The following is a 27,815-nucleotide window of genomic DNA, read 5'->3' as shown; positions in this document are numbered from 1 at the left end:
GAAAAGTGAAAATGATCAATGTGTGGAGAGAGATGAAGAAATGGCAGAAATATTAAACGAATACTTTCAGCTCTGTGTTCACTAAAAAGACCCTGGAGAAGGACCATCTCTACACAACAAGAAACTGGAGGGAAGTGGAATAGATGAAAATCCTTTTACAATAGAAAATGTATGGGAAGAGCTAAAGAATCTGAAAGGGGACAAAGTCCTGGGGCCTGATGGGATTCATCCAAGGATACTGAGGGAGCTCAGAGATGTGCTAGCGGGTCCGCTGTGTGACCTGTTCAATAGATCCCTAGAAACGGGAGTGGTGCCGAGTGATTGGAGAAGAGCGGTGGTGGTCCCACTTCACAAGAGTGGGAACAGAGAGGAGGCTGATAACTACAGACCGGTTAGCCTCACTTCGGTGGTGGGAAAAGTAATGGAGTCGCTGTTGAAAGAGAGAATAGTGAAATATCTACAGTAGGGACAATTGCTAGATCACAGGCAGCATGGATTCACCAGGGGAAGATCCTGTCAGTCAAATCTGATTGACTTTTTTGACTGGGTAGCCAAGGAATTGGATCAAGGAAGAGCGCTCGATGTCATCTACTTGGATTTCAGCAAAGCTTTTGATACGGTTCCGCACAGGAGACTGGTGAATAAAACGAGAAGCTTAGGAGTGAGTGCCAAGGTGGTGACCTGGATTGGACAGAAGACAATGTGTGATGGTAAATGGAACTTTCTCTGAAGAGAGAGCGGTTTTAAGTGGTGTACTGCAAGGATCGGTGTTGGGACCGGTCCTGTTCAATATCTTTGTGAGCGACATTGCGGATGAGATAGAAGGTAAGATTTGTCTTTTTGCGAATGACACTAAGATCTACAACAGAGTGGACATGCCGGAAGGAGTGGAGAGAATGAGACGGGATTTAAGGAAACTGGAAGCGTGGTCGAAGATATGGCAGCTGAGATTCAATGCCAAGAAGTGCAAAGTCATGCATATGGGGAGTGGAAATCCGAATGAACTGTATTCGATGGGGGGGGGGGGGGGGGGGGGGGGGGGGGGGGGGGGGGACGGCTGATGTGCATGGAGCAGGAGAGAGACCTTGGGGTGATAGTGTCTAATGATATGAAGTCTGCAAAACAATGCGACAAGGCGATAGCAAAAGCCAGAAGAATGCTGGGCTGCATAGAGATAGGAATATCGAATAAGAAAAGGGAAGTGATTATCCCCTTTTACAGGTCCTTGGTGAGACCTCACCTGGAATACTGTGTTTAGTTCTGGAGACTGTATCTACAAAGAGACAAAGACAAGATGGAAGCGGTACAGAGAAGGGCGACCCGGAAGGTGGAGGGCTGTCATCTCCAAAAAAAAAAAAAACCAACAACAACAAAAACAAACAAAAAAAAAAACAAAAAAAAAACCAGGGGTGGGTAAGAGTATGGGGCAGGGGTGTGGCCTGCTTGTTACAGCAGTTGCTATCCCTAATTGAGCTGGATGTTCACTTGGATGCAGATACGGCACTGCTCTCTACATTGGTGGTGGGGTGGAGGGAAATTAGGGCTGGAGGGTACTGGAAGCCAATAGTAACAGGGAAAGAGAAAAAGGGAAAAAAAATGGATAAAGTGCGTAGCTTGCTGGGCAGACTGGATGGGCCGTTTGGTCTTCTTCTGCCGTCATTTCTATGTTTCTATGTAATTAATGTATGTACTATGTTTTAATTGTGATCTCCTAGCACGATTCATCACTATTAGCATAATAGAAAGATTTTTAGAATAAATAAATTTCATTCACTATAGCTATATAAAAGGTTAAAATAATAATATTCATAATTTTTTTCCTATTCTTAACACAGAATTGCCAGGATGATTCGTCAAGAAAGAGGAAATGCCCTACTTGTTGGTGTAGGAGGTACAGGAAAGCAGTCACTCACTAAACTAGCCACTCATATGTGTGGGTTATAAAAGCTTTCAGATAGAACTAAGTCGTGGTTATAATTATGATACATTTCATGAAGATCTACGGAAGATGTATAAGATGGCTGGAGTCGAAGACAAAGATATGGTTTTTCTTTTCACAGACACACAGGTATGTAGAACAAACTAAACTAAATAATACAATAGCAGCAGCATTATTTATTAAAGGTCAAGCAAGAGACTATGGGCCAGATTTTAAAACCTATGCACGCGGCCTACATTTGTGCGCGCTACCCACCCCCCAGCCCTACCTAAATCCCCCCTACTCTATCGTCCTAAGTACTGTGTGTCCATGCTTATCTGCTTATTCCTGAATATTTTCTATTCTCCCGTTCTCCTTGTAAATGCCTGTTTAAAAAGCCATGTTTTCAAACTTTTCTTAAATGCCTTGAGATCACTTTGTAATCTGATCTCTGGAGGCATTGTGTTCCAAATTGTGGGTCCTGCTAATGATAAGGCCCTTTCCCTCACTTGGGTTAGTCTTGCTGTTTTAACTGAAGGGATGGTTAGGAGTGCTTTATTTGCTGATCGAAGATTTCTGTGTGGGACGTGTACCCGTAATGCTGTGTTTAGCCAGTCTGATTTCTCATCATGAATTAGTTTATGGATGGTACATAGGGTTTTGTATTTAATTCTGTGTTCAATTGGTAACCAATGTAGTTCTGCTAGGATTTCGGTTATGTGGCCCCTCCTCCTTTTTCCAGTTATTATTCTAGCTGCTGTGTTCTGAAGTATTTGAAGTGGTCTTAACGTAGTATTTGGTAGTCCTAGCAGCAGGGCATTGCAGTAATCCGTGCTGGAGAAAATTAGTGCCTGTAGAATTGTTCGGAAATCATTTTGAGTTAGTAGTGGTTTTAGTTTTCTGAGTACCATGAGTTTTGCGTATCCTTCCTTTACTTTTAGTGATATGTGCTGTTTTAGATTGATTTCAGGGTCCATTATTATTCCAAGGTTACGTACTTTTCCAGCTATGGCAATGCAGTAATAATGGGAGCTTTCAATTACCCCAATATTATCTGGGGAAATATAACATCAGAACATGATAGAGAGGTAAAGTTCTGGATGGAATAAATTATATTTGAATCATAGAGTAATTGGTTCAGGAACCGATGAGAGAGGGAGCTATTTTAGATCTAATTCTTAGTGGAACACAGGATTTGGTGAGAAAGGTAACAGTGGTGGGGCCACTTTGCAATAATGATCAAATATGAATTAATGACTGGAAGGGGGACAAAATGTAAATCTACAGCTCTAGCTCTAAACTTTCAAAAAGGAAACTTTGATAAAATGGGGAAAATAGGAAACAACTGAAAAGTGCAGTTGCAAATGTTAAGAGTTTACAACAGTTGTGGACAATATTTAAATTCAATGCTGGGAAATGTAGTGGAAACTATTCTAAAGAACAAAATCACAGAACATATAGATAGAAATGGTTCAATGGCACTCATCCAGCATGGATTTACTCAGGGAAGTCTTGCTTTACAAATCTGCTACAATTTTTTGAAGGGGTTAATAAACATGTGGATAAAGGTGAACCGGTAGATGTAGTATATTTGGATTTTCAGAAGGTGTTTGACAAAGTTCCTTATGAGAGACTTCTAAGAAAACTAAACAGTCATGGGATCGGAGGCGATGTTGTTTTGTGCATTACAAACTGGTTAAAAGTAAGGAAACAGATGGTAGGTTTAAATGGACAGTTTTCTCAATTGAAAAAGGTGGCTTTCTTCAGGTATCTATAGTTGGACCGGTGTTTTTCAAAATATTTATAAATGATCTATAAAGGGATATGAGGAGTGAGGTGATCAGATTCGCAGCTGACACTTCAAAGTAGTTAAATCACATGTGGATTGTGATAAATTGCAGGAGAACCTTGCGAAACTGGAAGATTGGGTGTCCAAATGGCAGATGAAATGTAATGTGGACAAGTGCAAGGTGATGCATATAAGGCAAAATAACCTATGTAGTAGTTACATGATTTTAGGTTCCATAGGAGTCATAGTCGACCATACATTGAAATCGTCAGTTCAGTGTGCTGTGGCAGTCAAAAAAGGAAACAGAATATTATGATCTATTAGGAAGGGAATGGTGAATAAAGCAGAGGTGTCATAATGCCTTTGTATCACTTTATGAAAAGACCACATCTTCAATACTGTGTGCAATTCTGGTCGCTGCAATTCAAAAAAGAAATAGTTTCATGGGAGAAGGTACAGAAATGGGTGACCAAAATGATAAATGGAATGGCTCCCCTATGAGGAAAGGCTAAAGAGGTTAGGGTTGTTCAGCTTCGAGAAGAGATGGCTGAGGGGGGATATGTTAGAGATATACAAAATCACAAGAGGACTAGAACGAATAAATGTGAATTGGTTATTTACTCTTTCAGATAATAGGAGTAATAGGAAGCACTTCATGACGTTAGTAAGTAGAATATTTAAAACAAATTGAAGATTTTTCTTTTTCACTCAAAGGTAAATTTTAAAACATGTGCAGATGTCCATGTGCGGGCAGTTCCCGGCACGTGCACATGGATGTGCCGATTTTATAACATACGCGCGTTGAAGCCTAATGGCACTTCCCAGCCCAGTCCTCATCCATGACCCACCCAGACCTCACCCAGGTCCGCCCCTTTTTGATCAAGCCATTCTTCAGCGCTTACCAGGACATACACGCATGGCCGTGGGCCATTGAAAACGCCAGTGACCAAGCACAGCCCAGCCACACGCATATCTCCTAGTATACGCACATGCAGGCCTTTTAAAATCGAGCTGTGGGCCTATCCGCCTGAGAAGCTTCCCCACTGGCAGCTCTTTCCAGATTAGCAAAATTAGAATCCAGTACCCCTCCAGTAGCACTCCCTCCATCTTGCCCACAAAAGCCCAGCCTGAGTCCTCCTGTACTATCTGGCACTCCTGAAATCCAGTAAAGCTGCTAAGAGCTCAGTACAATCTAGTGTTGCTGTCAGAATAGTATTCTGATATAAAAAGAGTCAAGGAGAAAAACCAAGTAAATATTGTAGCTAATTCATAGTCAGTCATGATGGACTATATAATGTGGTTTCAGCAAGCTGGTAACACTATCTGTCTGAAATAGCAGCTGATGCCAGACTTCTCTATTATCCCTGAGCCTAAATTGTTTTTCAAAATGTTTTATTCTTAATAGTTTTAATTATTGGGTAGTGTTGGTTTGTCTGCTATTTTGAAATATTTAATTAAATTTTGGAAAATGTTTACATTTTTTTATTATTTTTCTTAATTATTAGATATTGTTTTATTCTTCATCTGTTTGAATTATTCTTTTTATTAGTATGGTTTACTATTATGAATGATGATTTATATTTCTGATGTTTTTGCCCTGTTATACTGTATATGAATCTGGCTTGTAGTGGTTTACAGTTCAATTTTATAATCTTTTTATTCTTATTTGGTGAGGTTTTATCTGTGTTCTGCATTTTTGACTGAGGTAAAGTAGTCTGCTAGCCAGGATAATGCTTTGTACCTCTTCCCCTTCAAATGTATCTCTGTTGGGTTGAAGGTTTTGCCGATTTTGGTAGAAGCTGGGATCCATAATTGCAGGGCTCCTCAGGTGCTAAAAATGGTGGTGCTTAAGGCTGTTGGATATTGAAATGTCTGCAGCACTGTAGCAAGTGCCAGAGTTTGGATTGTCATGCCTAGAAGCTCCAAGGGGAACTGCCCCCTGGCCCTTGTTGTGGCTGATTACTTGTAATGTGGCCACAGCACAAAAACGTTTGCCCACCCTGTGCTAAGGAGTGGGAGCAGAAATAGGAATGCTGCTCAGTGGGTAAGTAGGAAAATCTGCTTAATATTGTTTTATTATACTGGCTTCTGTCCACCAAAAATAAACTCTGATATTTATCCAGAAAAATGAGTCACATTTTTCCATTCATTTTCACCTGTTTTGTTCTTGTCATAATAAACCCTGAAAATTCCCAGGAAAAATTAAAAAAATAAAAACCGACATGAAGGTCCCTATGTAAGGAATAATAGTTTATAAATTAAAGAATGAGCTTAGGAGTGGGAGGGAGGGAAAGAAACAATGCCTCACATACAGGTAAATTTTTAAATGAGCGCATGTGCAACCCATACATGCGAGTATCGGCTCGAGAGCGGAGATGCGCTAGAATTTTAAATCATGCATGCACTTGGACACATATGATTTAAAATACACCTAGCACACATAAGAATGCTCCTAATTTTAAGAGGTTAATTGAGCAAATCTTCTTTGTCTATCTTCCATAGGACTTTGCTGGCTTAAATGCATGTATGTAAGCAGGTTTTAAGATGTTCATGAGAGGAACATTCCCAGTTTTTACAATTAGTTCAACAGTTTGCCAGTCAATACCGAGGTCTTCGAACCCTTCCGGTCATTCATTTTTCATGCCCTCCATTTGACCCAGACCCCTCACCCTGTCCTGTAAGCACTAAAATGTGAGATCTACAAACTTGCTCCTTACTATGGCCTCCGGTTTTCATATACGGAGTTACGCGCTTTAGTGTTGGCCCTGCCCCAGAATGCCTTATTTTGCTCCTTTTCTTCCCCCTCATTTTTGGCATGTGCCCTAGTACATACATGCATAAATTGCAGCTTTTAAAATCGACGTTGCTCGCACATGGCCCACATACGCACGTATGTGAGCATTTTTATGTGAGCAACACGTTTAAAATTGATCTCCTAGTCTTTTCTTTCAAAGCTAGGCACACAGCTTAAGCTACCAGAGTTGTTGTCAAAAACAACACAGGATACACCAGATGCTGGATATTTGTACTGATCTCCCCGCAGCTGTACAGCCAGGGGGGATTCTGCGTAAAGATCAGCCAGGGGGTTTTCCCCAAAACCGGCCCAGAACATACCCTGTGGTTAGCTGAGCGCGGCTCCGTTGCAGCCGCGTTCAACAGACCATGTGACCAGAGCGACCGGCCCACCAGGGGATGCCCGATCCCCCGACAGGCCAATCCGCCCCTGTGTACAGCATTTAGGGTTTCTGGGTGGAGGTGGGAGGGTTTGGGTTGGGCCTAAGGGAGAGGGTATGGTTTAGGATAGAGCCTGGATTCTAAATTTATTTTGCAGTGCCAGAGTGAGAGCTTCTCAGGATGATAGGCCGGCAACGTATTTTTTATTTTTTTTTGTGGGGGGGGGGGGGGGGGGGGGGGGGGGGGGGGGCTTGGAGGGAGGAGGAAGGGATTTAGACACTATAGCCTACATATTATATTTTAATGGCATGGAGTGCTGATCTGGCTGGAAGGCCCTCTATGATTCTTTTTCAAGTTCAGCCATTTAACTTGCTATATCATTTGAATACATCCTAAGTGCAAAGTTATCTGGTATGAACTGAGGTAGTTATGAACCCTTTGGCCAAGGTGAGGGTTGACACCACCCACAGGGAGGAGCCCTGTGGGCCTCACAGTAGGCAGGCTTGGTCTGATACACAGCACACTCTAGTGGAGAGTCTTTATTATGGTGAGAAACACAGTTCTGTGCAGGTAGAGAATACCACAATAAGACTGTAACTGGTTGTCTTTGTAGCATAAGTCTGCCAGGAATTTCCACAGGAGATGGAAGGTCCTTGGGTGCAGCTCCGGTAGTGGCCCGCAGAGTGGGGTACGCCGAGGAAACCGCATTGGAAGACGAGGAGACGAAGCCTGAGGAAGATGCAGCGAGATGAGGCAGGAACAGCTGTGCAGAGTGAAGAGATGCTTGGCTGTAGAGAAGCGGTAGTGGCCTGACAAGCGGGGTACACCGTCATAGGATTCAGCAAGCGAGGTAGAAGCAGAGAAGAGGTACTCACATAGGAATCCAGTAACTCCGAGAAGATGGAAAGGCAGGAGATGCAGGCAGGAAGGCCCTCCGAGGAGCGGATAGCCGGAATGCCTGTGAGCCCTCAAGAAGCGGGCACTCAGCGTCTAAATCCACGAGACAGTATTCTAGGAGCAGAATTAGATAGGCAGGTAGACCCTGCTAACTCGTCTTAGCCAAGGGCTGAGTGGTTTAAGTACTGCAGGTAGCTGACGTCATCGGGTGGGGACGCCCCCAAAGTTTCCCGCCATGAAGTGTACTTAGGAAAGCCCTTGCGCGTGCACGCCCTAGGTAATACCTGCTGGGAAATGGCGATCGGCCGAACCCATAGTGTTTGGAAGACACCCCGGAGGTCAGCGTTCACTAGCGAGGCTGCAACTTGTCCCAAACTAGGCAGACAGAGGAAGAAAAAGAGGTAAGCAACAGGTTCACAGTCTTCTGTGACGGAGGGGCGCAACAGTACCCCCCCCCCCTTCTTAGGGCCCCTTCCAGGTGGTTTCGGCTTTCTAGGATGAACCAAGAAGTCCTTGATGAGATCTTTGTCTAGGATGTTACTAGAAGCCTCCCAGCTGTTTACCTCCAGGCCGAATCCCTCCCAAGAGATAAGGTATTCCCAGTGTTTACCACGTTTTCTTATTTATTTATTTATTTAGAGTTTTCTATACCGTCATTCATGATTAGAAACCACATCATGCTGGTTTACATATAACAAGGGGGTGAGAACAAAAAACGGAACATAAACAAGTGCAAGAGATCAAAAGTTACATTACAACAAGGGTCATATAACTGGGGAGAGAATTAGAGTAAGATAACCGAGCAGTTAGGATTAATTATTTACATTATATTGTGAAGTCTCTTATAAAAAGTTGCTATCATTCAATTGGGATCTGGGAAGGCTTGCTTAAATAGCCAAGTCTTAAGCCTTTTTCTGAAAGTAGGTAGGCATGGTTCTTGAATTCCATAGTGAAGGTCCGGCTGTGGAAAAGGCTTGGTCTCTGAAAGGTGGTGAGTGGTTTTGGGTTGTGGGGAATGAGGAGTGATCCTCTGTAGGCTTCTCTGATGGGTCTGGTGGATGTGGTGTCGTCTGAGTGGTATTTGTAGATCGAGCGTTGCTTGGTGATGGATAGCCTTGTGGATGATAGTGATGGATTGTGGATAATTCTAAAGTGTATTGGCAACCAGTGCAAGTTCTTGAGAGTGGGAGAAAATGTGATCTCTTCTCCTGGTGTTAGTCAGAATTCTCGCAGCTGAGTTCTGGAGCATCTGAATGGGTTTAATGGAAGCGGAAGGGAGACCTAGTAAGATAGAATTGCAATAGTCTATCTTAGAAAAGATAACTGCTTAAAGGACCGTTCTGAAGTCTCGCATGTGAAGGAGCGGTTTGATTCTTTTAAGTACCTGAAGTTTATAGAATCCGTCTTTAGTAGTTTGTTTGATGAAGGATTTTAAGTTAAGACGGTTGTCGATAATTATTCCTAAGTCCCTTCTTTGGGTGGTAGGTGGGTTGGTTGCAGGACACGGAGATGGGTTGCTATTTTCTGGTGAAATGATAAGAAGTTCCGTCTTAGCCGTATTTAATATCAGGTTTAAACTCATGAGGAGGAGATTGATTTCTTTAAGGCAGAGTTCCCAGAATTCAAGAGTTTTGGTGATGGTTTCTTTAATGGGGATCAAGATCTGCACATCGTCTGCGTATAGGAAGTGAGTTAGTTTCAAGTGGGTTAGCAGTTGACAAAGCGGAAGAAGGTAAATATTAAAGAGTGTAGGGGAGAGGGAGGAGCCCTGAGGAACTCCTAAAAGATGAAGAATGGCGGGAAGATTCCTTGTTATGGATCTTGACCTTATAGCCTCTGTTGCTGAGGAATGTATTGAACCATGATAGTGCAGTTCCTGAAATTCCTATGTTCGACAGTTGATTGAGGAGGATGGAGTGGTTGACGGTATCAAATGCGGCCGAAAAGTCTAAAAGAATAAGTAGAAAGGATTGGCCTTTGTCTAGCCCCATGATGATATGGTCTGTCAGGGATATGAGTAGAGTTTCCGTGCTTAGAGCTTTACGGAATCCATATTGTGAGGGGTAAAGTATTTTGTGATCTTCAATGTAGTTGGAGAGTTGAGTGTTGACCAGCTTTTCCATTATCTTGGCAATGAATGGAAGATTGGAAATCGGGCGAAAGTTGTTGGGGTCCTTGGGGTCTAGATTAGGTTTCTTTAAGAGTGGGTTTTAGAGAAGCTAGTTTAAGTTCTTCTGGAAATAGTCCCCGGGATAAAGAGCAGTTGATGATATCTGCCAGAGTTTTGGAGATTGTTTCCGGTATTAGAAGGAGGAGCTTTGTAGGTATTTGGTCGAAGGGATGGGAGGAAGGTTTCATTTTCTTAAGTAACAGAAGGATCTCAGAGGCTGTGATGGGTTCGAATGATTCAAAGGATGTTCCTTTGTTTAGTATCTGCAGAGCATTAGTGTGAGAATTGTTACTGGGGGTCAGTCGCTTTAGCAGGTTAGATATTTTGTCTTGGAAGAAAATAGCTAATTCCTCGGCTTTGGATTGAGCTAGGTCTGTGGGAATATCTGGAGTGTTGATGTGTGTCAGGTTGGATACGTAAGCGAAAAGAGCTTTTGCATCAAATACAAGGTCATGTATCTTGCTAGCATAGTAATCCCTTTTGATTTTAGGGTGGAGTTCTTATAGTGATGTAGAGCTAGTTTATAGGCGGCTAAGGTGCTGGGGCAGGGGGCCTTACGCCATTTGGCTTTCTTTGTGTCTTAGGCTCTGTTTAAGTTATGGATGTTGTTTGAGAATCATGGTTGTGTTTTGTTGGGTTTGGGTTTAGTTTTTTTGCTGAAAGAGGACATAGTTTGTTTGCTACTGCCTCGGTGATGTTGCTCCAGGATAGGATGGCTGAGTTAGGGTTAGAGAGGTTAATGTGAGGAAGCTCTGAAGTGAGCTGGCTGTTGAGGGTCGTCGGACGAGCAGGGTCTTCTGTAGAGAAATGAGGATTTCGAAGGGGGATTTTTCCTGAATTGTGTCAGAGTGAAAGTGGCGGTGATTAGTGAATGATCTGACCACGGAACCAGAGTGCAAGAAGGAGGGGAGGTGTATTTGATCCTGCATTTACGAAGATAGGTCCAAGGTGTGGCCCAGCTTTATGGGTGGGCTTGTTGACGATCTGCTTAAATCCCATAGCTGAGAGGGCAGTGAGTAGAGCCTCGCAATTGGTGGTAAGCGTAGGGTTGTCAACATGTAAATTGAAATCTCCTAAAATTATAGCCGGGGATTCCAAATTCAAGTGTGTTGTAATTATTTCTACAATGGGGGAGGCATCTGAATCCAGAAGGCCCGGAGGGGCGTAGACGAGTAGGACTTGGAGTTGGGCTGTTTTGAAAAGTCCTATTTCAAGTTTAGAATCTGATTTAACTGAGAGTTGGGAAAATTTCAAATCTTTTTTGGCTGCCAAAAGAATGCCCTCTCCCCTTTTTTTGAGACGAGGGAGGGAGAAGAAGTCGTAGATGTCGGTGGGAAGTTGATTTATTATTGCAATGTCTGTTGGTTTGAGCCAGGTTTCTGTTATGGCACAGATGTCTGGGTTGGAGTCGAAGAGATAGTCATTGAGAATCAGGGATTTTTTGGTGAGAGATTGAGCATTGAGTAGAGTAAGGGAAAATAGTGTTAAACCTAGTAATTGGGTAAGAGGAGAAATCATTATTGGGATAAGGGCTGTGTAGTTGCGAGATCTTTGTAGCATAGTGGTTCTTCCTGTGGTGAGGAGGTTATGTTGAAGAATTGGGATAGGAAATCTCGGTGTCATTCTGAACTGTTGTATTAGGGATGCTCAGTTGAGAGTTTGAGGGCGTTGGATGATTGTGTAAGGAGGTTAGGTGGATGCTAGAATGGCTGACTACTGTTGGATCACGCTGGGTGAATGCTGTGAGGATGATTGCTGATCACACTGTGTGAATGCTGTGAGGATGATTGCTGATCACACTGGAGGTACACGAATAAGCTTAGGAATGCAGAAATGTGAGGACTGGCTAGGTTGTCTGGGTGGTTGTGATCAGCTGATTGAAAGGAGAGTGGTTAGATTAATTGTCTGCAGAGATCTGGAATAAGAGGTAAAAGGAGAGGGGCAAGGTCCAAACTGCGTGCAGCGTTGTGAGTCCTGGGGTGGCTGTCTGTTGTGTATGTGAGTTGCTGAGGAGGTATTGGGTGCCGTTTTACTCACTGTGAAGTTATCTAATGTCTGGGGTGGCTGGACGTCTGCGCGTGGTTCAAAGTCCGGTTGCGGGCTTCCAACGGAATAGTTACGGAAGAGAGGTGGATAGGTTTAATGGTCCTGGACTGTGGGTTCTGCTCTTCGGGTCTGCACGAAGGGACGCACAAAGGGGCGGGCCCCTTTGTCGCGCAGCGCCTGGGAGCGCTCCGACTCGAGGATGTCCTTCACCTGGTATGTGATCTTCCTCAGCAGAGATGGGCTGTGGGTCAGCTGTCTTTTTTGAAAACTCAGACAAAACAAGCAGTTTCAGTAGGTATATATGAAAAGCATTATGAATCCAGAGTGAGGGTGGCAATTTCAGGCTGTATATCATTGATCCAAGGCGACGAAGAACAGCCAAGGGACCAATAAAATGTGGTACAAATAGGGCGGAAGGTAATTTAAGGCATATGAAGCGGTTGCTGAGCCATACTTTATCTCCAGGTTGGAGTTGAGGAGCAGCCCTATGATGGGTGTCATAGAATCTCTTGGCTTGCTGTCCGGCTTTCAGTAATAGCCCTTTAGTTTGCTACCACAGATGGTGTAACACCTGAGCTGAAGCTTAAGCTGCTGGTGAGGAGACTGATAAGGGAATTGGTAATGGAGGCAATGGTTGGCATCCGTAGACTACCTGGAACGGATATGACCCAGTAGAGGCTGAATGATGAGAATTGAGTGCAAATTCAGCCCATGGTAGTAGTTTGGCCTAATCGTTCTTCCTGGAGTTCACATATGAGCGCAAGAACTGCTTGAGGGTACGGTTCATCCTCTCCTTTTGTCCGTTTGCTTGCAGGTGGTAAGTGGATGTTAAGTCTAACGAAATCCCAAATTTTTTGCAGAGTGACCTCCAAAATTTAGCGGTGAATTGAGTTCCCCTGTCGGAGAGTATATGCTTAGGCATACCATGCAGACGGAATATGTGATGAATAAATAACTTCGCCAGCTCAGGAACTGTTGGCAGGCCAGGTAGTGCCACGAAGTGTGCCATTTACTAAACAGGTCTATGGTGACCCATATGGTAGTGTTGCCATGGTCATGGGAAGGTCAACCACAAAGTCTGTGGCTATGTGTGTCCATGGTTCACTGGGTGGAGGTAACAGTTGGAGAAGTCCCCAAGGACGATCAGCTGAAGGTTTCTGTCGGGCGCAAGTCTCACAGGATGCCACATAGGCCTTTACATCTTTCTTCACTGACGACCACCAATAGTACCTTTCAACAGTGGCTAAGATCCGAGATTGATCAGGGTGGCCTGCGAGCAAGGAATCGTGAGCCCATTTGAGAATCTTTCTCCTGAGGCTACGGGGGACCACCGACTTCCCGGTAGGAACCACGTGAGTGGTGGATAACAACACTTTGGCTGGGTCAATTATATGACGCGGTGCGTCGGATGTATCTTCAGTGGAGAAAGAGTGGGAAAGTATATCTGCTCTTGTATTCTTGTCTCCTGGTCTGTACTTTAACAAAAAATCAAAGCGATTAAAAAATATAGCCCATCGGGCCTGCCTATGGTTTAGGCGTTGTGCATGGCGGAGGTATTCCAAATTTTTATGGTCCATGTAGACGGTTATTTGGTGTTGTGCACCCTCAAGCCAGGGTTGCCACTCTTCAAAAGCGAGCTTGATGGCAAGTAACTCTTTATCCCCAATTCCATAATTCCTCTCAGTCGGGGAAAAATGCAGAGAAAAAAAAGAGCATGGACACAAAGTATGGGCATCGTTATGTTGGCTTAACACAGCTCCTACTCCAACATCAGAGGCGTCCACCTCTACAACAAATGGCCATCGAGGATCCCGGTGGCAAAGGCATGGCTCTTGAAGAAAGGTTTTTTTAAAATTTTTCAAAGGCATCAAGTGCTTCTGGGGACCATTGAGCTGGATTGGCTCCTTTCCTTGTCATAGCTGTTAATGGTGCGATTAAGGTAGAGTGATGCTTGTTGAATGAACGATAGTAATTTGTGAAGCCTAAGAAGTGACATAAGGCCTTGAGGCCAGTAGGCTGAGGCCAGTTCGACACTTCTGGTTTTTTGTGGGTCCATTTCAAAACCCCGGCTAGATACCACATAGTCCAGGAAGAGTACCGACTCTTGATGAAAAGATTACTTTTCTAATTTGGAGTACAGCCGGTTTGCCCGAATTCTCTGTAGTACCTTGATGACGCTTGTTGGTGGTCTTGGAGGTTTTGGGAAAAGACCAGTATATCATCTAGATATACTACCATGCTTCTGTATAGCAAATCTCGAAGGATGTAATTTATCATATTTTGGAATACGGCAGGGGCATTGCAAAGGCTGAAAGGCATGACGAGATATTCAAAATGGCCATCACTGGTATTAAATGCCATCTTCCACTTGTCCCCTTGTCTGATACGCACCAGATTATAAGCACTCCTGAGGTCCAATTTCATGAAAATTCTAGCTCCCTGGAGCCAATCAAAAAGCTCAGAAATTAGAGGTAGTGGGTAACGATCCTTTACTGTTATTTCATTAAACCTCAGTAGTCTATACATGGGTGAAGGGATCCATCTTTTTTCCCCACAAAAAAGAACCCGGCTGCTGCCGGTGACTTGGATGGATGAATAAATCCCTTCTCTAGGTTCTCCTGGATATATGCTGACATGGTCTTGGTCTCTGTTAAGGAAAGTGGGTACACCCTACCCTTGGGTGGTTCAGTGTCAGGCTTCAAGTTGATAGCGCAGTCAAAGGACCAGTGCAGCGGCAGTACATTGGCAGCTTTCTTGGAAAAGACGTCCTGATAGGCTGCATAGCATGGTGGTAGGCCAGGAAGGGTGGCATTGGCCATCATACAAAGTAGTGGTTTCACCTCCTTCAGGCACATCTCGTGACAAGTGGGTCCCCATTGCGACAACTCTAAGGTACTCCACTTGAACTGAGGCTGATGCATCTGGAGCCAGGGCAGCCCAAGAACCAGCGGATGATTGGCTTTGGCCAACACAAAGAACGAAAGGGTCTCAGAATGAAGAGAGCCAATACGTAGATGGATGGGTTGTGTAGAGAGGGAAACCTCACCCAGCAGTGGTTCTCCAGGTATGGAGGACAGTAATAATGGAGTAGGTGTCCGAATGGTGGGGATACGTAGGTGTTCCACTAATTGCTTAAGGATGAAATTTCCTCCGGCACTTGAGTCCACTAAAGCCAGTGTTTGAAACTCTAGGGTGTCCAAAATTATTGAGACGGGAGGTGTGAGTGGAGGAGATGGGGAAGTCAGGCTTATAAAGAGTCCTCCAGTGGATCCTAGGCCTGGGTGTTTCCCGGACAAATAGGACAAGAGTGTACAGCATGACCTGGTTTGCCATAGTACATACAGAGACCATGATTTGTACGGTAGCGTCTCTTTTTAGTCGATAGGCATCTGCGGCCTAATTGCATAGGCTCTTCCTCTTCAAGGCTGGGTCCTGACGTGGACTGGGTAATAGTCACAGGACGAGGATGAGAAGTTCCAGCAGGGGGTTTCTTACTCCCCTTTTGTTCTTGGGTTCGCTCCCATAGGCAGCGATCGATTCATCCTGCAAGATCTGTGAGTGTGTCTAAGGTCTCTAGTAGTTCCTGCGCTGCCAGTTCATCCTTAATCCTACTGTTGAGACCTTCAAGAAAAATAGTTCTTAGTCAACCCAGGTCCCAATGCAGTTCCAAAGATAGTGTCTTGAACTCAATTACATAGTCTGACAAAGACTTGGTACCTTGTAAGTGAAGCAGAGCAGAACTGGCAATAGTCTTGCAGGCAGGGTCGTCGGATACTGACCGAAAGAGGGCAAGAAATTTAGTCAAATCATTGAGAATGGGGTTGTTGCACTCCCAAATAGGTGAAGCCCAAGCCAAGGCTTTCCCTTCTAAAAGGAACAGGGTATATGTGGTCTTAGCTACCACCGTAGGGAGGTAGATGGGCTTTAACGAAAAGTGCATAAGACACTGATTTAAAAAAAAACCCTACATAACAGGGGATCTCCTCTAAAACGAGTAGGAGCAAGCAAGGGCACAGACTCGTGTGGGTAATCCCAGAGGTGAGGAGTCCTTGCTGGATGAAACAGAGGCTTCCAGCTGAGAATTTAGCTGATTGAAGGAGGATGCCAAGTTCTCCAAAGTCCTTTGCTGTTCCGTGATGCGTTGGGCCAGGCCTTGGATAGCCTGGAGGGTTGAAATCTGAGCTGGGTCCATGGAGTTAGCAATCTGTTATGAACTGAGGTAGCTGTGAACACTTTGGCCGAGGTGAGGGTTGACACCGCCCACAGGGAGGAGCCCCGTGGGTTTCACTTTAGGCAGGCGCGGTCTGATACACAGCACACCCTAGTGGAGATTCTTTATTATGGAGAGAAACACAGTTCTGTGCATGTAGAGAATACCACAGTAAGACTGTAGCAGGTGGTAACTGGTTATCTTTGTAGCGTAGGTGTGCCAGGAATTCCCACAGGTGATGGAAGGTCCTCGGGGTGCAACTCCGGTAGTGGCCCGCAGAGTGGGGTAGGCTCAGGAGACCGTGTTGGAAGACGAGGAGACGTAGCCTGAGAAGGCTGCAACAAGATGAGGCAGGAATAGCTGTGCAGAGTGAAGAGATGCTTGGCTGTAGAAAAGCGGTCGTGGCCCGACGAGCGGAGTACACCGTCAAAGGATTCAGCAAGCGAGGAAGAAGCAGAGAAGAGGTGCTCACATAGGAATCCAGTAACTCCAAGAAAATGAATAGGCAGGAGACGCAGGCTAGAAGGCCCTCCGAGGAGCGGATAACCGGAATGCCAGTGAGCCACCGAGAAGCGGGTACTCAGCGTCTAAATCCATGAGAAAGGATTCTAGGAGCGGAATTAGGTAGGCAGGTAGACCTTGCTAACTCATCTTAGCCAAGGGCCGAGTGGTTTAAGTGCTGCAGGTAGCTGATGCCATTGGGTGAGGACGCCACCGGGGTTCCCGCCATGATGTGTACTTAGGAGGCCCTTGCGAGCGCGCCCTAGGTAATCCCTGCTGGGAAATGGTGGTCGGCCGTGCCCATGGTGTTTGGAAGACACCGCGGAGGTCAGTGTTCACTAGTGGAGGCTGCAACTTGTCCCAACGAGGCAGACAGAGAACAAGGAGAGGTAAGCAACAACATTCACAGTCTTCTGCGATGAGGGGCGCAACATTATCCAGGTATACGTACCCAGATAACTTTAAACCTAAGCAGTTATATTCACACATAATTGGTTAAATTTGAAAGTAATCAGGGTAGGCATACCTGGATAATTTTATTCAGTAGGACGTTTATCATACTGAATATCCCTGATAACTTATACGGCTAACTTTAGCCTGGTAAATTATAGATACTCTGCTTTTCTGAATATTGGCCTCAGAATGTCTTCACATGTTCATCTTTTACAGGATTTTAGCAATAAGGCAGACAGTCAGTAGCAAAATATTCACATTAACAGCACAACAAACTCCTCTGTATAAGGAATTCATTCTGTATACAATTCATCACAATTCATCTTTTAGTAATTATCAGACATTAGGATAAATGATGAGACTTTCAAGGCAGATTGATCTTTTTGATGGGGTTTCTGTAATTCCTCCTAGACTCCCCTTCCAAGAGAAGCTAGGCCTTAAGCTTAGGAATAGAGTATAAAATCTAAGCCCTCCATAGGAAAAATGCCTCCATTGGTTTCTGCATTAGGAAGCAGATCAGCTCAGACCTGAGGAGAAAACAGACCAGAAATGTGTAAAGTACTAAAGGCCACTCCTCTGCAAGCCTCACCTTTTATACCAATTGATATCCTCCTATGGCATCACCAAGGCTTAAGAGCACAATCTTCACTTCATCTATCAGTGAATCTGTTGCAAACCATTGATCTATATAGGTGGAAGTTCAGTAAACATTTGGTAGTAGTTAACTATATAATATAAGAACATAAGAAATTGCCATGCTGGGTCAGACCAAGGGTCCATCAAGCCCAGCATCCTGTTTCCAACAGAGGCCAAACCAGGCCACAAGAACCTGGCAATTACTAAAACACTAAGAAGATCCCTTGCTACTGATGCAATTAATAGCAGTGGCTATTCCCCAAGTAAACTTGATTAATAGCCGTTAATGGACTTCTCCTCCAAGAACTTATCCAAACCTTTTTTGAACCCAGCTACACTAACTGCACTAACCACATCCTCTGGCAACAAATTTCAGAGCTTTATTGTGCGTTGAGTGAAAAAGGATTTTCTACGATTAGTCTTAAATGTGCTACTTGCTAATTTCATGGAATGCCCCCTAGCCCTTCTATTATTCAAAAGTGTAAATAATCGATTCATATCTACTCGTTCAAGTCCTCTCATGATCTTAAAGACCTCTATCATATCCCCTCTCAGCCGTCTCTTCTCCAAGCTGAACAGCCCTAACCTCTTCAGCCTTTCCTCATAGGGGAACTGTTCCATCCCCTTTATCATTTTAGTTGCCCTTCTCTGTACCTTCTCCATCGCAACTATATCTTTTTTGAGATGCGGCGACCAGAATTGTACACAGTATTCCAGGTGCGGTCTCACCATGGAACGATACAGAGGCATTATGACATTTTCTGTTTTATTAACCATTCCCTTCCTAATAATTCCTAACATTCTGTTTGCTTTTTTGACTGCTGGTGGTGGTGGGGCCACTTGGCAACAGTGATCATAACATGATAAATTTAAACTAATAACTGGAAGGGGGACAATAAGTAAATCTGCAGCTCTAACACTAAACTTTCAAAAGGGAAACTTTGATAAAATGAGGAAAATAGTTAGAAAAAACTGAAAGGTGCAGCTGCAAAGGTTAAGTGTTCAACAGGCATGGACATTGTTTAAAAATACAACCCTAGAGGCGCAGTCCATATGTATGATGGAAACTATCATCATTCACCTATAGGCAGTAACAACCTGGGGAAGTGCCCAGGCCTATTCCTACTAAACAATATAAGGGATGACTTGCGGCAGCTCTCCATAGAATGGCTCAACATGAGAATTTGTTGGTCCAAGATTATACCATGCCATCGGATGATCGGAAGCAGTTGGTGGGGAAACATTCATGCCAAGTTGAACTGGCAATTTCCCAAAGCTGAACAGCGGAATGGCAGCTGCCACCTACAGCACAACAGAATGAACAAAAATTGTTTTGATCTGTATGTCCGAGATGGAATTCATATATTGAATATAGGCAATGACTTGTTCCTGGAATGAGCATGCCAAACTCCATGTGGTGGGGTGACGAGTCCAGAGATGGAGGCATAGAGATAAAGGTTTTAGACATGGGAAAGGAAAACATATAGAAACATAGAAACATAGAAATGATGGCAGAAGAAGACCAAACGGCCCATCCAGTCTGCCCAGTAAGCTTTGCACTTTTTTTTTTCTCATACTTCTGTTCGTCTTGGCTCTTAGTAAACTTTTGGTTCTATTTCCCTTCCACCCCCACCATTAATGTAGAGAACAGTGTTGGAACTGCATCTAAATGAATATCTAGCTTAGTTAGGGGTAGTAACTGCCGCAATAAGCAAGCTACACCCATGCTTTTGTTTACTCATACTATGTAATTCAGTCCTTGTTGGTTGTTGTCTGGATATAGATCCACTTTTCTTCATTCCCCCTGCCGTTGAAGCAGAGAGTTATGCTGGATATGCGTGAAGTATCGGTCTTTCTCCCCTGCCGTTGAAGCAGAGAGCTATGCTGGATATGCGTGAAGTATCGGTCTTTCTCCTCTGCCGTTAAAGCAGAGAGCTATGCTGGATATGCGTGAAGTATTGGTCTTTCTCCCCTGCCGTTGAAGCAGAGAGCTCTGCTGGATATGCGTGAAGTATTGGTCTTTCCCCTGCCATTGAAGCAGAGAGCTGTGGTGGATATGTATTTGGTTTGGGGTAGTAACCGCCGTAACCAGCAAGCTACTCCCCACTTTTTTGTGAATGCAAATCCTTTTTTCCACTTTTCCTCTTGCTGTTGAAGCTTAGAGCATTGTTGGAGTCGCATTAACTGTGTGAATGTTTATTGAATAAGGGTATTATCTCCAGGCAGTAGCCGTCATTCCCGCGAGCCACCCACTCTTCATTCACGTCCTCTAGACTTTATGGATCCACAGTGTTTATCCCACGCCCCTTTGAAGTCCTTCACAGTTCTGGTCTTCACCACTTCCTCCGGAAGGGCATTCCAGGCATCCACCACCCTCTCCGTGAAGAAATACTTCCTGACATTGGTTCTGAGTCTTCCTCCCTGGAGTTTCAAATCGTGAGCCCTAGTTCTGCTGATTTTTTTCTGACGGAAAAGGTTTGTCGTAGTCTTTGGATCATTAAAACCTTTCAAGTATCTGAAAGCCTGTATCATATCACCTATGCTCCTCCTTTCCTCCAGGGTGTACATATTTAGATTCTTCAATCTCTCCTCATAAGTCATTCGATGAAGACCCTCCATCTTTCTGGTCGCCCTTCTCTGGACCGCGTCCATCTTGTCTCTGTCTCTTCGGAGATACAGTCTCCAGAACTGAACACAGTACTCCAGGTGAGGCCTCACTAAGGACCTGTACAAGGGGATAATCACTTCCCTTTTCTTACTTGATATTCCTCTCTCTATGCAGCCCAGCATTCTTCTGGCTTTAGCTATCGCCTTGTCACATTGTTTCGCCGACTTCAGATCATTAGACACTATCACCCCAAGGTCTCTCTCCTGCTCCGTGCACATCAGCCTTTCTCCCCCCATCAAATACAGTTCTTTCGGATTTCCACTCCCCATAATCATGACTCTGCACTTCTTGGCATTGAATCTCAGCTGCCATATCTTCGACCACTCTTCCAGCTTCCTTAAATCCCGTCTCATTCTCTCCACTCCTTCCGGCGTGTCCACTCTATTGCAGATCTTTGTGTCGTCCACAAAAAGACAAACCTTACCTTCTATCCCGTCCGCAATGTCGCTCACAAAGATATTGAACAGGGCTGGTCCCAACACCGATCCTTGCGGTACACCGCTTAAAACCGCTCTCTCTTCAGAGAGAGTTCCATTTACCATCACACATTGTCTTCTGTCCTTCAACCAGTTTGCAATCCAGGCCACCACCTCGGCACTCACTCCTAAGCTTCTTATTTTATTCACCAGTCTCCTGTGTGGGACCGTATCAAAAGGTTTGCTGAAGTCCAAGTAGATGACATCGAGCGCTCTTCCTTGATCCAATTCCTTGGTTACCCAGTCAAAAACGTCAATCAGATTTGTCTGACAGGATCTTCCCCTGGTGAATCCATGCTGCCTGTGATCTAGCAATTGTCCCGACTGTAGATATTTCACTATTCTCTCTTTCAACAGCGACTCCATTACTTTTCCCACCACCGAAGTGAGGCTAACCGGTCTGTAGTTATCAGCCTCCTCTCTGTTCCCACTCTTGTGAAGTGGGACCACCACCGCTCTTCTCCAATCACTCGGCACCTTTCCTGTTTCTAGGGATCTATTGAACAGGTCACACAGCGGACCCGCCAGCTCATTTCTGAGCTCCCTCAATATCCTGGGATGAACCTCATCAGGTCCCATGGCATTGTCCACTTTCAGTTTCTCCAGCTCTTCCCATACATTTTCTACTGTAAATGGAGTTACATCTACTCCACTCCCCTCCAGTTCCTTGTTAAGTAGCAACAGTCCTTCACCAGGGTCCTCTTTAGTGAACACAGAACTGAAGTATTCATTTAATATTTCTGCCATTTCTTCGTCTCTCTCCACACATTGATCCTTTTCACCTTTCAATTTCACTATACCACTTTGAACTTTTCTCCTTTCACTGATGTATCTGAAAAATGTTTTGTCACCTCTCTTTATCTCCTTGGCAATCCTCTCTTCTGCTTGACTTTTTGCCATCTTGATTAATTTCTTCGTCTCCCTCAGTTGTACCAGACATTCTTCTTTGTGTTCCTCCCTTTGGGATCTTTTATATTTCTTGAATGCTGTTCTTTTAGCCTTTATTTTGTCAGCTACCTCCTTTGAGAACCAGATAGGTTTCATTTTTCTTTTGCTTTTCTTTACTTTTCTAACATATAGATTAGTTGCCTTGGTAATTGCTCCTTTTAGATTGGTCCACTGTTGATCCACATCGCTCTCGTTCTCCCAGCCTTTTAGTTCTTCCTCCAGGTACTTCCCCATTTCATCAAAGTCCGTGTTTTTGAACTGTAAAACTCGGGTCTTTGTGCTTCTTTTCCTTATCCTTTTTGTGATATTAAACCATACCATTTGATGATCACTGGTGCTGAGATGGGCACCCACCTGTACATCAGAGACGTTATCTCCATTAGTGAGCACTAAGTCGAGTATAGCTTCTTCTCTTGTGGGTTCCATTACCATTTGTTTGAACAAAGCGACTTGTAGGGCATCCACTATTTCTCTATTATTATTAGATGCTGCAGATGGGATTCTCCAGTCTACATCTGGCATATTAAAATCTCCAACAATCACCACTTCTCCCTTCTTTCCTATCTTTTGGATGTCTTCAACCAGATCCCTGTTCAGCTCTTCCTTTTGGTTTGGAGGCCTGTAAACCACTCCAATATAAATGGATGCCCCATCTTTTTTTAGGTTGGCCCATAATGCTTCTTCATTGCCCCATCTTCCTTGCAGCTCAGATGCTTGGATATTGTTTCTGACATAAAGAGCCACACCTCCCCCTTTCCTATCCACTCTGCCCTTCCTTAAAAAGTTATAGCCTGGTATTGCCGTATCCCAGTCATGAGATTCCGTGAACCATGTATCTGTGATAGCAACAACATCCAAGTCCGCCTCTACCATGAGAGCTTGCAGATCTGGGATTTTATTGGCCAAACTATGAGCATTTGTGGTCATAGCTTTCCAGCTTTTCTCGTTAAGGTTACTGCTTTTCTTGGACTGCTTTTGAGACTTTAGTTGAGTTTTGTTATTCACTTCACTCTTTCCCTTTGCAGTTGTCCCACTGATGACAGAGTCGTCAGTCTCAATGAGCTTTTTCCTTTGGTTACTGATCTGGAATTTCTGCATGCATTGGGTTTTTACTCTCTTCTCAGGTAACACTTCAATCTTTTTCTCAAGAACTTCTTCAGTGTTTAATATAGAGAAGGCTTTTTGAACTTGTTGCACTTGATACAGTGTGTGTCTCCTCATCACAGGTCAAATTCTACCAGAACCCACTGTAATCCTGGTTTTTATTAAGTTCCTTAATGCCCCGTGTGAGTGGGGTGCTATACTTGTGGGCTGCCCAGCTGTTGAAAATGGGTGTCTGTGGGTCACATGTCTTATCCTACCTGAGCCCACTGTATCTCTTTTTTCTTGACTCTTGGTTTTTCTGTGGTAATGGGGAATTAATTCCTGAGTAATGTAATGTGGGTGGAATTCTCTTTATTGAAGCTAATTCAGCTTTAACTTCAGTCAGCTCCTTTTTCAAGGAAGAGAGTTCTGCACAAATGGGGCAAGCTCTAAGTTTCCATATGCTTTCCCTAACAATAAAGGCTCCACAATAGTTACATTGGATAGTCCTCATTTTGGTAAATTATTTGTTTGTTAACACCTAAGGAAATACCAATTTACTAATTTATCTTGTTGCCAGTTTGAAGCTAGGCAGACTACATTAGAAAAACAAACCTAGGGGTGGGTGGGCAGAGGGGTAGGGTAGGAGGGAGTTAAACAGTTTAAACCTAGGTCAAGCTGAGTGGAGCAGGACACTTCCTGGAACTGTACTAGTCCTTAGCTATTAAATGATCCCACAACACTTATGTCCCAATATTAAACAGATTGAAGACCAAGCTATACAATAAGGGGCGGATTTTAAAAGGAGCGCGAATAGCCTACTTTTGTTTGCGCTCCAGGCGCAAACAAAAGTACGCTGGATTTTAGTAGATACGCGCGGAGCCGCGCGTATCCACTAAAATCCTGGATCGGCGCGCGCAAGGCTATCGATTTTGTATAGCCGGCGCGCGCCGAGCCGCGCTGCCTACCCCCGTTCCCTCCAAGGCCGCTCCGAAATCGGAGCGGCCTCGGAGGGAACTTTCTTTTGCCCTCCCCTCACCTTCCCCTCCCTTCCCCTATCTAACCCACCCGCCCGGCCCTGTCTAAACCCCCCCCTTACCTTTGTTGGAGGATTTACGCCTCCCGGAGGGAGACGTAAATCCCCGCGCGTCAGCGGGCCTCCTGCGCGCCGGGACGCGACCTGGGGCGGGTCCGGAGGGCGCGGCCACGCCCCCGGGCCGTAGCCACGCCCCGGGCCCGCCCCCGGAACGCTCCCGACACGCCCCGAAAATGCCGTGCGGTTCGGGCCCACCCCCGACACGCCCCCCGACACGCCCCCTCCGAAAACCCCGGGACTTACGCGAGTCCCGGGGCTCTGCGCGCGCCGGTAAGCCTATGTAAAATAGGCTTACCGGCGCGCAGGGCCCTGCTCGCGTAAATCCGCCCAAAACCGGGCGGATTTACGCGAGCAGGGCTCTGAAAATCCGCCCCAGAGAGCACAGAAATAATGAAAGCACAGAGCAGTATTTATATACAAAATCTTCTATAATATAATAAATTAATAAAGCTTGAGGCTTATCTGCACTGGAAACAGTTGGCTCCTCTCCTGGGCTGTGCACAAGCACTTTGGATTATTCCAGCCTGCTCTCAAGTTAGCTACCCCCAATCTCTGAGTTTGCCACACCCAATCTGGCTTTTTACCTGATCACCTTCTGCAACTTACTAGTTCTTAGCTATTAAATGATCCCACAACACTTATGTCCCAATATTAAACAGATTAAAGACAAGCTATACAATAAGAGAGATACTGGGCGTTTTTTCTCTTTTTGGTGGATTTTGGAATCTTTAAGCAAACCAATAGCAGAAACCAAACAAAGTAATATGCATTAACTTGAACTAATAGAGAATGGGATAATGAAAGCAGAGAGCAGTATTTATACACAGAGAGCACAGAAATAATGACAGCACAGAGCAGTATTTATACACAGAATCTTCTATCTATATAAATAAAAATGTTAAATAGTTTCTACGTCGTCGCTAATCTCGCCAACCGCTTAACCGAATGCGTTCAAATTTGCACACAACATTCACTTCCCATACGGGAAGGATCTTATACACTTATATTACATATAGGTCACACCTGTGACAGGTAATACAAGATTTAAAATTGCTTACACAAAACAGCGACATCTGGTGGCCGTCGGCGCAAGCGCAACCTCTTACACCTTTCACACACACTTACGCACCACACCCCACCTCCACACAGGGCTATTGTCTTTCATTTACACTCCCTCATAACACACACAAATCCACACTCATCACACCACACACCCCCACCCACACGCCTGCCAATGTCACTTACTTCACCCACCCTCCCAAAACACAAATTCTACATTGGGAAGCCATGCATTTCACACACCCTCCAAATTTAAATTAAAGTACCCTCTTCCACCCACCCACGTACTGCACTCCAATCACATACTACACCTGAAACAAGTCCGTGCTTCTCCGCCGGCACCACAGGAACGGTCCGGGACACATCGCATTCAGTAGGGCCGTCGGATGCCAGCAACCAAAATGGCGCCGGCGGACCTTGCCCTTACTATGCTATACGGAGACAACAATGACGTCGGTACACCATGTGACATAGTAAGGGCAAGAGCCCGTTGGCGCCATATCCTCAGCGGACATTTGCCCTTACTAGGTCAGGAATCCTGACGCACCACTTTCACCGGTGAAGTTTTGCGACATGGCAGCCGGCGGAACAAACACTAGCACACACCCTCGCCACCGGCTGGCAGTTTACACAGGTAGCCGGAGAGGAGCACGGTGGGGGACCGTTCTTATTTTCCGCCGCGCGTTTTTCACAGCAGGGGGGGCCACTCATTCTCCACATCTCCCGAGAGGGGGGCTGTAGCGTGGGTTGCTCTATTTCGCCGGGTTGAGGGGGGGGAAAGGAAGGTGTGCTTGCATATTTAAACTATTCTTTGCTGGTGCTGTTCATTTGGGGTAAAAAAATAAAAAAAACGCACAAACTGTAACCTTTACTGCTCTGTTCTGCTTTTTCAACTTAACCAGGCTCAGCCACAGCAACGCATGGCAGGGTACCGATTGCTTTCAAATTTGGACACAAGCTTCACCTCACATACGGCAAGGTTCTTCTGCACTTACATTACATATATGTCACACCGGGGGCTGGTAAAAAAGTTTTAAAATTTGGTTCCACAAAACAGCAACATCTGCTGAACGTAAGTGCAAGGTCTTACACCTTGCACAAACGCTCACACCCCACACACACGTGACCAATGTTTGGGATTCACACACCCTCCGACCACACACAAATCCACCCTCCTCACACACCCCCGCACACATGCCAATTGTGCTTACTTCACACACCCTCCCAAAACACACAAAAACCCAAAAAATTCCAGCATGCTACACCGGGAGGCCACTCCCATGCCACATGTATGCAATTCCCACAACCTACGAACTCACACAAAAACACCCTCCTCACACCCCCCATGCCCATGACTTCTCTACTTACTGCCCACACCCTCCTAACGCACGCAAAACGGCAGAATAGTTCGGGCTGCTCCTGCGGGGGGGGGGGGGGCGGGAAACACCGCTCCGTGACACATTGCATACACTACGGCTGTCGGCTGCAAGCAATCAAAATGGCGCCAATGTCTCTGTCCCTTACTAGAACACTCGGGAACGCCAATGGCAGCAGTAGCCCATGTGACATAGTAAGGGCGAGGGCCCGTCGACGCCATTTTCTGGACTGGCAACCAGCGCACCTTCGCCCTTACTATCTGAGCGAGATGACCGCTCCCATTGCTCCACCCCACTGACAGAGTAAGTTCTAACAGCCGTCGCAGACAGTTTCAGTGCTGGCTGCCGAGGGCCCGGCGCCAGTACTTCCATGCCGGAACGAATGCCACTCCACCGACTACCATTTTTGACAGGTATCGGCAGGCCTGCAGGGGGGGGCATAGGGATGTTCTTGCGTCCATGTTTGGGGGGGGCAGGGGGCGGTTATCCCCATTCTCTTTTCTTTCTTTTCCACTTAACCTGGCTCTGCCACTGCAACGCGTGGCCGGGTACAGCTAGTAATATAATAAATTAATAAAGCTTGAGGCTTATCTGCACTGGAAACTGTTGGCTCCTCTCCTGGGCTGTGCACAAGCACTTTGTATTATTCCAGCAGGCTCTCAAGTTAGTTACCCCCAATCTCTGAGTTTGCCACACCCAATCTGGCTTTTTACCTGATCACCTTCTGGAACGTACTAGTCCTTAGCAATTAAAAGTACCATTAAGAAAAGTTGGTGGTTAGGACCATTCCATTTAGCAGCAGACCGGCTATCAAGAGGGAGAGATGTCAGGCCTGAGGATGGGACCTCGATGGATTAGCTGGTTGGATAGCAGCAGAGGAGTATACCTGGGACTCCTCCAGGAATGATCCTACCTAGCAAGGCTCATGGGAGCAAGACCTTGGGGTGATCCACTTGGGTGGGCACTGACATTTATTTATTTATTTTTAGATTTTTATATACCGGTGTTCCTATATGAAATAAAGATCACATTGGTTTACATTGAAACAGAACATGAAAATTGCCAAAAGGCATTACATAGAACAAGGTTATGAAACTTGGAACAGTGTACATAAGTTCAAAATTTAACAATAACGTTGTAACATTGATGACCAAAAGATAAAGGAGAAAAAAAAAAAAAAAAGACTTAAACAATTAAGTTGACAGGTCTTATTGAGCATAAAAATTATAACGTATAAGTGAGAAAGTCTCAAGTGTCCTGCAGCAAGAGATTAGATACCGAAGTAGGTAGTGGTATGGAAAATGGGGGTTTGTGA

The 27,815-nt window shown here is 45.0% G+C and overlaps 1 protein-coding gene across 1 annotated transcript in view; it reads left to right on the top strand.

The window, feature by feature from the left end:
- The window catches only part of DNAH6 (dynein axonemal heavy chain 6), a 3,261,518-nt gene that overhangs the window by 1,841,622 nt on the left and 1,392,081 nt on the right, over nucleotides 1–27,815 (top strand). Inside the window, 2 exon segments of the mRNA XM_029602297.1 lie at nucleotides 1,836–1,935; nucleotides 1,937–2,068. Coding sequence (XP_029458157.1) covers nucleotides 1,836–1,935; nucleotides 1,937–2,068 — 232 coding nt within the window.

Source organism: Rhinatrema bivittatum, chromosome 1 (genome assembly GCF_901001135.1).
Source record: "Rhinatrema bivittatum chromosome 1, aRhiBiv1.1, whole genome shotgun sequence".
In the NCBI taxonomy this organism is placed as follows: Eukaryota; Metazoa; Chordata; class Amphibia; order Gymnophiona; family Rhinatrematidae; genus Rhinatrema; species Rhinatrema bivittatum.
The sequence above is the reverse complement of the archived record's forward strand: the minus strand, read 5'-3'. Positions and strand labels throughout refer to the sequence as shown.